This window comes from Corvus hawaiiensis, chromosome 3, assembly GCF_020740725.1.
Source record: "Corvus hawaiiensis isolate bCorHaw1 chromosome 3, bCorHaw1.pri.cur, whole genome shotgun sequence".
Lineage (NCBI taxonomy): Eukaryota > Metazoa > Chordata > Aves > Passeriformes > Corvidae > Corvus > Corvus hawaiiensis.
In genome coordinates this window covers 109,077,429-109,086,740 of record NC_063215.1, presented here as the reverse complement: position 1 = coordinate 109,086,740, position 9,312 = coordinate 109,077,429, and the positions used below count along the sequence as shown (strand labels likewise).

General features: G+C 47.9%; 1 protein-coding gene across 1 annotated transcript; it reads left to right on the top strand.

Annotated features, from left to right (window-relative positions):
* The first annotated feature begins 1,029 nt into the window (after nt 1-1,029).
* LOC125322383 (TOG array regulator of axonemal microtubules protein 2-like) lies at nt 1,030-7,102 on the top strand. Its single transcript, XM_048296041.1, has 4 exons — nt 1,030-1,130; nt 3,871-4,075; nt 5,252-5,468; nt 6,796-7,102. The coding sequence occupies exons 1-4, from the start codon at nt 1,030-1,032 to the stop codon at nt 6,954-6,956; spliced, it is 684 nt and encodes a 227-aa protein (XP_048151998.1). The 3' UTR covers nt 6,957-7,102.
* The last annotated feature ends 2,210 nt before the right edge of the window (nt 7,103-9,312 follow it).

Sequence of the window (9,312 nt, the reverse complement as noted above, 5' to 3'; positions counted from 1 at the left end):
TTTAAAAGGCTTTTGGAACAATCTCTTTCCACCCGTGACCTGGAAGATATTCTGACAAGAATGAAGAAGAAAGTAAGTGCTTGGTAGGAGAAATGTCTCCTTTGTGCAAGTATTGCCACTGCTGATATGACATCAAACATACCTAATCTTATCTCATTCCTTTTCTGCCAAATCAATTTGCTCCTGGGAATGAACTGTTGATCCATAGCCCTTTCATCTGCAGAGCACAAAGGAACTGATAATATTAGGGGAAAAGTGGGGTATTGGATATTTTGAATATTGGCCACAAACAGGGAAGGGAAAGAGGAGAAAATGGGTTTACATTTAAGCATAACCCCCCACCCCACTATCCCTACTCTGCCCCCAGTGACGCAATTAAGTGAGAACAGTGCTTCTGGAGATAACAGAGTCTTTGCAAAAGACACAGGAAGCAGTAGTGCCAAGAAAATTTCCAAATATACAAAAGATGTCCCAGTCAATCCCAATTCCTACAATTACTGTCTGTCTTCTGGGAATACTGCCCTGCTGTCATGCCCTGTGGAGCTGGAAGAAGCTTGGTGAATTCAGCAGCATCCAGTGGAAAATCATTTGTTTGCCTGGGGTATTTTTGTTCTTTTTACTTACGTTATAGAAGGGAGTGTGCCTTTGTGCAGCAACAGGGAGAGTGAGTGTGGAACCAAATCAACTTCCAACACAATGGGCCAACCTCCAAAGAGTCCAAATTTTTCTGCAGCTTCCTTTAAGAGCATTAGTTCCCTACCAGTTTGCATTATTCCCATTTATGCTCAAGAGGAATGAATTGGGGATTTTAGACTGCTGCTCAGTATGGTAGCAGCCATAACCTGCCTTGGGCTATTGAAAACAAAGAGTTGGCATCACTGAACCTCTGGCCTGTTTCCTTCTGTAAGTTCGGAAAGGTTTGCCCAAGCCTTGGTAGCAGTGATCCTGGTTATAAGTTGTGTTTTAAACAGGTAATTTCCTATTTTACATTCTAAAGATCCATGGGGTTTCTTTATGCCTTTGTAGGGGATGGAAACGCAGAAGGGTGAACAGCCATCTGTCGAGAAGCCTGTGAAGAAGAGGAGCGATGGCTCGAAGAAGCCCCAGGCCACATTGCCTTCTAGTAAACGGTACTGAGCACTTTAGTTAGATGTGACAAAGCACGTGGCAGGCTTTACATGTCTCTTCCTCAGGAAAATCTTTCTGGTGGAGATGACCTGTGCCAGAGATTGTTTCCTTTCCCTACAAATGCTCTATCATAAAAAATGTCTCCTTCTGCATTACGCTGAACACAACTTCTCTGGAAGGGTTTCCACAAAAAATGGGCGACAAAAAGACACCCATTGGTTGCAGCTCAGAAGATCCAGTGCACTGGCAAGGACAGTGCTGTGGAGGCTGTGAGAGGGCCATGTCTCCGCTGCCTCACTTGGGACAAGTAAATTCAAGCAGGGTTTTTTCCTCTGAGAGCAGTCTTTTTCAGATGGGTGTTTTGATGAGAAGTCCCAGTCTAGAAGCAAGATGCCGTTCCCCAAAATAGCACTTCCCATGCACGTGGTTTGGCCTTCCTGAGTCATGGTTTTCTTACCCTCAGACAGTACCAAGATGAGTAGTAAGTAGCAAGCCAGTTCCTGAGCAACTTTGGTCAACAGGTGTCTCAATGTGGACATTTTGTCTTGACATTCCTGTCCTTCATACTGTTTGCTTGATGGACAGCATGTTTGGTTTATTTCCCCCTGGGCTGCAATCAGCATTTGAGACAGGAATTTGGTCCTTGCTGTCTCTTCTTACCAGTGGGAGAGCTACTTGTACCTGTTGTCCTCTGATAACAGAGGGGATTTATTTAGCTCTCTCATGCTCAGCGCTGGCAGGAGAGTGACCACATGCCTCAGTAGCATAGTCAGGATCTTCCCATGCCCATGGAAGAGACAGGCTGATCCAAGAGAGTTGTTCCCAGTGGGTTTGTTAAGCTGTGGATCTAGTCTCTAGGGAAGCAATCATATGAGCGTAGTGCTGGGATGTCTGGCTTCTGTTTTTATCCCTGTTACGGATTTTCTGGATCCTTCAGATATGCCCCTATCCATCTGTTCAGATGCATCTGAGCTGCTTTTCCAGATTGTCATGCCTGCTGTAGAGACACTTCTCCAGAGGGATGAGTTTCCTTATTATAAGACACACACCTCCCTCATGATGAGGCATTTAAACTTGGAAGTAGCGTCTCTCTTTCCTCACAAAGCAGTGCGACATGTGTACCTGGGAAGCTGTCTGGAGATAAGTGAGATGCATCTCATCCTTGGTTTTCCTGAGTAAGCACTGGTGAGAATGTTGCTTGCAGATTGTCTCCTGTAATGATTGTGTAGCAGGTTTGGTTTGTAACCAGGCAGAAAAACCAATTTAGTGTAGTGGTTTGGTCCAAAATACTCATTACTGTTTACCTTCTGTGAGATAAGAATTAGGAGAAATGCAAAGCAGGCACCAAACTTGAAAGAATAGAAAGAAGTTTATTAACAGACCTAAAAGAAGAAAAAAAAAGTCATACCACGCCTTCAGAACACTTCTCCTCCCCCCGCCTTTCTCCCTTCTCGCAGTGATAATGTAAAAAGACAGCCCTTGAGATGTTCAGTCTGTTACCACTTCCATAATAACCTTGTTCAGTCCATTTAGGAAGAGGAGCCTCTCTTGCCCATGCTATGAAAACATTATCACAAGGAGCCAGCCGCCCGGGTTGGTTCTCTGCTCGCATGTGAGTCCCTTCCCCCCGTCTTGCAGCTTTTCCCACAACTGCTTTCGAGGGTCCACTCTTGAATTGCTGGGGTAAAATTTTAAGGTTGAGCCGTTCAGAAACAAAAGTTCTCTTCACCCATCTCTGGGAGCATTTAATTTCTAAGAATAGAGGCCCTTCTCCTTCCCTGGAAGCAAAGGGTCTTCCTCATCTTCCTCTTCAGAACTATCTCTGGGGGCATCTCTAGGACCTGAGGTTTTCTCCTTTTCCATTTGGAGCAAAAGTCCTCATCACTTCCATCTCTCCCTGTTCAAACTTCTCATGAAATTACAGCTGCGTCAGCATCTGCTTATCTCAGCGCAGGTGCTTTTGCTCACAAGCACAAGTTGAATGCTCCACCCCCCATGCCTTCATGAAATTACAGCAGGTACTCTGATCTATCATAGCTTCACAACAGAATTTCAGCTTTAAGCATCTCCTCTTTCACTTCCCTCCGGTTTTCAGCTCTTCATAGCACTAAAAGGGTTAATCTCACCTAGGCCTTGCAGCTGGAATGTGGCTTATCGCTGTTGGTCACATGACCTCTGCCAGACAGCCGTGCAGCTTTAGCTGAATCTTGGCAGCTCTGGAGAGGGGGAGCCGAGCCGCTCCGGCTGCCCACAGCCCTGCTGTGGGGGGGGTTCCGCGGGTGGAACAGGGCCCGTCGGCTCCAGGATGGCTGTGGCCCGACCCGGCCTGGCCTGAGCAGGGCCTGGGCCGGGCCCGCTGGCCCCCACACGGGGCCCGCAGCCACCTGTCCCAGCACCGGAAACAAGACAGAGAGAGTCTGCCTCGGGGTTTCCTGTTCTTAAGTGTGGATCACAGAGGCGGTCACAACTTTAAGTGGCTTAAAGAATTGTCCATATTCAAAGTGGCCAGCTGATAGGTTCTGTCAGGTCACAGAAGAAGCTGTAAGCACTCCTTTGCAAGAACATCACTTCCGGGACTATGCTTGCTAACCCATGACAGATTATCATGAAGTCTCCCGTTGTTTTCAGATCAGGATTTTCTAGCTTGAAATCACATCATTAGGAAACCTCCCCAAGATGTTCTGCTCACAATTAACTGAAGGTATGATCACCAACAGGTCCGCATTTGGTTTTATTCTCCAGGGTGAAGTCTACCTCTGATGAACGCCTCCTACACCGCCCAAAAGCCCAGGTCACATTACCTCCGGCTGTGGAAGAAACGGAGCCGCTCCAGAAGCTGTACAATCTCCTGGAAGCCAAGGAGTTTAAGACACGGATGGAAGGAGTGGCACTCCTCCTAGACCTGTGCAAAAGCAGCCCCCAGCTCGTCTCCACTAACACTGTCCAAGTATGTAGGGTGTCTTCACTGTTCCTTTCCTTTAGCTCCTTTCCCAAGCCTGTAGCAGGAAAGTTAATTCAGTGTGTCTTGGCACTACATCCTGGCTGTGTGGGACAGGCTGGTGCCTCTTACCCTGAAATATTTAATTCAGGTCCACGCTTCAGGACAAGTTCTTTCGGTCCAGATGTATTTGTCTGGCAGGTGCCTATTGATGCTGTTCATCAGATGAGGACAGAGTTTTCTGCTGGTGTAACTTCTGCTGTCTCCTACTCCCACTTGGGTTAAGTGAAGGGAATCCAGCCACTGAAAGCGTGGCAATTATTCTCTAGACAAAAAAATGGGTTTGGATGGGGAAGAGAAGTATCAGGCTGGGCTGGTTTAAACCAAGTTTTTTAAAAGGATACTTCTGTAAACTCCGACTTGTCTTGCACAGGCACAACTCTGGCTACTCGTTTCCATCGGCATCCCTAGTCCTCTTGGTAAAGACGGTGCTCACCCTTCTTGGGGGGGGTCTTTTTTTCTCTTTGGAAAAGGAGGGAAATGGCTAGGGACAGATCTCTTCCTTCTCCTCCCAGCAGCTGCTTTTTCCCTTTGTCCAGAAAATGGTGCCTGATAATGTGGCTGTCAAGGGACTGAACCTGCTCTAATGAGAGCGGTACAGCACATTAAATTTCAGAAGTCTACCTGCTAGGTAGACAATTGGTCTGGATCCTGGAAGAGTTGATCAGAGCCCTGCACTTCTCCAGACACAGGTTCTGAGACAGACGGAACAAAACCTGGATCTCCTCCAGCCATAGTTTTGGCAAAATCGTAACTGCCCTCAGAACTTGAGGCAACTGTGTAGAAAAAGGGGCATTGTAAATATCTGGTTGCATACTTCGAAAGCAAAGATACTGTTTTGCATCAATAAATGGGATGAATTTAATGACTGAAATGTGGAGAGAAACACCATAGGAACTATCCTCTCCCCACCCAAACGTTTTCAAAATATATGAAAATCTTTCAACCAGCATGAGGTTGCGCAACCATTCCAGAGAGTGGCCCACAGGAAAATTGTGCAAGCAAGTGCTGACCTGACAGGAAGGATCACTTTCATCTTTTACATTGCTGAGTGCTCACTTCTGCATCCCTTCTTCAAACAAGGACATTTTAATCCAGCTTTCATGTTGTTTGTTCTCTTCACAGATTTTTGATTATTTTGTCCCGAGACTTGGTGATACGCACAAGAAAGTGAAGCAGAAGGCGCTGGACGTGCTGGCTGAAATCATAGGCATCCTGAAAGATGGCTTAAACCCGGTGATCATCTGTTTGGTTGAAGGAATAACAAACAACCTAAACTCAAAGGACCCCGGGGTTTATGCCGCAGCTGTGAAAGCGCTGGAAGAATCCATGGCTCACTTAGGTAAGGCTGAGCCCTGGCATGGACTCTCCTCAACTGTGTCTCTGCCTCTGCGAGTCAAGAGAACGCTGAGTGCCTTGACAGCTGTTGTTGTCTGTGGAAACCTCCAGCTGACATCCACCAGAAGCTGTGCAGGTGCAGTCCTTACGCACCAGTCCCCCACCAGGCTTGAATGTGCATTGGCATTTCCCAAAAGTCCCAGGAGCCCTTGGCTCTGTGCTGCTTGTCTGAAGAGGAAGTGCTGGACTACAGCTTTGCTGGAATTCAGGGCCAAAGGGATTTTTGGAGTTTGCCTGGGCCCCATTTGACTTCCCAAATGAATAGCTTTGCTGTTGGCATGAAGGGACACTGGCGCATCAGAACCTCTGCAGAGCAGCCTCCTGGAAGGCTCCACATTATAGGCATTAGCTTCATTAGGACAGCAGGATCAGTTCTTTACTGCATGCTTGCATGAAGATCATTTGGGACCTCCTTTTTGTATCTCATGCAGGAAAGGAGCTCTTAGTAATACCCTGCTACTGAAACCCACACTGGGGTGTAGCTCTGTAGTGGTTCCCAATGAAGCAGATTGCCTGCTTTGTCACTGCCAGCCCTGTGACCCTGTGAGGGACCAAACTTCATCCCACACACATTCTGTCTCCAGGAAAAGCTTGCCTTGGCTTATTAGAGTGGTAGGACTGGAGGCTTGCAGGCCAATGCAGGCAACAGCAAATTCAGACCCCCAAAACCGCAACAGATAGGCACAAGAAAAACCAAAATACATACGCCGGTCAAGTATTGGGAAATCAGTTCATTTTCCAGTCTCTCTGCCAAGATTTGATTTCACAGATGTTACAGAAACCCACAGGCTACTGAGGCACTGAGCACTAATAGCTCTTGTATGAGTAACTTGGAGTCTTGTTCCTAGATCCACAGAGGTAACCTGACAATTTAAAAACAGCTTATCCTTCAGGTGGGAATGGAGGTGTGAATTTTGGAGCCTTCTCACCCTATTCCATACAGGAGAGAGAAGATCACTTCTGCAAAGCTCTGGGATGCAAAACCTTTTCACTGCTTACGTGTGATTGAAGTCTTGAGGTCCCTGATGTGAAATGTTTAACATAGCTCCTGGTACAGCAGACAACTTTGGATTTAAAAAGTGAAAGGAGAGCTTTTCTTTTGGAATTTAAAATCCTCCCAAGTAGGCTGGAAGGAAAGAAGAAAAGGATTCAAAAATCGGCAGGAATTTCCTTTCTTTTACAAAATGTAGTTTCCCCTGCCCTTTCCCTCCCCACTGTCCTTTCTCTTATGACCTCAGAAGAGAGAGCAGAAATGTGTGTTTCCCTTGTAGATAAAGTATCCCTGATGAAAGAGTTCAGCCACCGCAGGAGTGAACTGAAGGGCCAAGCTCTGCTGGATGTCACGGAGCATCTCTCAGGTATGGCCTCCCCTTCTAAGGCAAGAGGTCTTCCGAGGCAGAATTTACAGGGAATGCCAGTGAATAGACACTAGAGTGGCTCCTCCAAATCAGGAGGTGCTGAGCTTGTCCCTCCTGCCCAATACCCATGGAAGGTGTATTGGGCAGGTTTTCCCTGGCTGCTGCAGAGGTGTGCAGCATCTGAGATGGGGGCGGCACTCGGCCTCGGGGCTGAGCTCTCACTGGGGCATCTCAGAAGCCGCCTCCAGGAAAGGGAGGGGCTAAAAATTCCCAAGCTGGCTCCTCTCTTGGAAGCTCAGGGACAGCTCTGATCCTTTAGGGAAAATGGTGGCAAATGCTGTTTCAGGGGATCGGTTTGTTTTGTCCTCACAGAATTCTTGCTTAGCTCTTGGAAAGTTTTGAGGCGGAAGCCTGCAGTGCCTGGGGGTCACCGTTTGGTCCAAACTCAGCACACGTGTTAGAGGCACGGATTTTGTGCAAGGCAGCCTTTGGGGGCAGAGGGGCAGAAGCAGAGTGCTGAGGCTCCCTGCCTGTGCTGTGGAAGTGCCATTGGACTGAGCATTTCAGGGTGTGCAGTCAGGGTCTTCCTATGTCAGCGCTGCCCAAAATGCTCCAAATGCAGCTGAAAATTGATTGCTCAGAGGAGCTTGCTATGTCAGCAATAGCCAAGGGATGGGAAAATGTTAACCTCAATATATACTAGAGAAGACAGTGTATAGCCTTGCTTTATTTATAGCCTTGCTTTAGCGGGGTCTAAATCCACTGCTAATTAAGCCAGGTCACAAAAACGGAGTCATCCTTTTTATTAGAAATCTCTCAATTTCCTCTCTAAAGTGCCTTTCAAACCTTCAGCAGTGGGTTTAGACAACTTCTAAATGGAAATAAACAGCAATTTGACATTTTGGTCATTCATCATGCTGGAAACAGATTGTGGAATGATTTAGTAAAGCTGTGAAGTCTGCCACAGATACAAGGCTCGGATCTGGAGAAATTAGTCCTGAGGGCTTGGTGGTTCTGTTTTGGGGATGTTCAGCTGCTTTGCCCATTTCTGGATCATGGGGCTCTCACTGTTATTTCACTGATCTTAGCCAGAGAGACTCCCAAAATCACAACTAGAGGTAGATCCTTGTTTGCATTAAGGCTGGTGGTTAAGAAGTTTGTGTCTCTCTTCCGGCAGCGCCTGTGGCATGGGTTTATCCCAGGAGCCCCGAAGTCGTCCAGCGCTACGCCCTGCCCGTGCTCTGGTCCTTCCTGGGGAACAAGGCGCTGCCTGTCCGAAGCGCCAATGTCCGCACTGTGGTCACCAAGCTTGCCTGCGCCCTCTACAAGGTGATGGGCGCCAAGCTGAGGAAGCATGCTGCCAGCCAGCCTCCGCATGTGCGGGAAAACCTCTCCGACATTTTGGGCTGGTGAAGGCTCGATGACCTGCAGAGAGATGACAAAGTGCTGAGTTGGACACCTCCGGACGTGACTTCTTAGCTGTGCCAAAAAGGACAGAATGCAAAGGAAGGGTGTGCACCTGCCCCCACTCTCTCCACCCCCCTTCCTAGTCGTGGCATGGGGTGCCTGAAGCAACTTCCAATTGAGGACAAGGTGAAGGCTGAGCATGGCTCAGCCTCACAAAGAGGTAAGGCGGGAGCTGGGCCGCTCTCTGGCGGGAGGAAGGCTCTTGTGCCAGCCTAGAGAGCCTGGGCACATTGCCAGGGAACAGTTCTGCCCTGCATGTGCCCCCTGCACTGAGCTGTGCTGCTCCCAGTGCCCCGTGGAGCTGTAGGGCTGCTCAGCTGTGGGGCCGGGAGAGGAGCAGGAGGGTGCGTGTGCAGCTGAGCCATTCCTGGAAAGCACAGGCCTCTGGGCTCCCTGCTGTCCCAGGGCAGCCCAGAGGCCAGGCTGTTCCTGTGCTGGCTCTGTGCAAGTGGGTCAGGGTGTCTCCCTGGCCTGCCTCAAGTGGCTGCTGGCAGGAGCATGTTTCCCTGTGCAGCTCTTTAGAAGTTTCCAGGTGGTCTGTCCCATTAAATACGTAGCTTCAGATGCTTTAGGTTTGCATTGCGGCCTCTGTTATATTTTGTGTCTCCACTTTGCAGGCGTGACTGGCTACAGTCTTATCAAGAAGTTTTCCTTGGACGTTTCCTATGTTCCCTAACCGACAAAGCCCTTGCCTCCTGTCCCGAAGAGCTCTCTTTCCTCGAGCTCAGGAAGAAGGTGCTGCCTGTCTGAAGAATGTTTGAAGATTTGGATTTATACGTTAGGCTTTGTAGTTACAGATGTACATATGTTCTGACATGTAGATGTAGGTTTGAATAAATGTGTTGTCATTTTATCTTTTAAATTTTGAAAATAGATTTTCAACAGTATATATTTTATTTTGATTGTTTTTGTTTGTTTTAAATAAAATAATTTTTAAAAAACAAGCCAAGAATGTGAGACCTG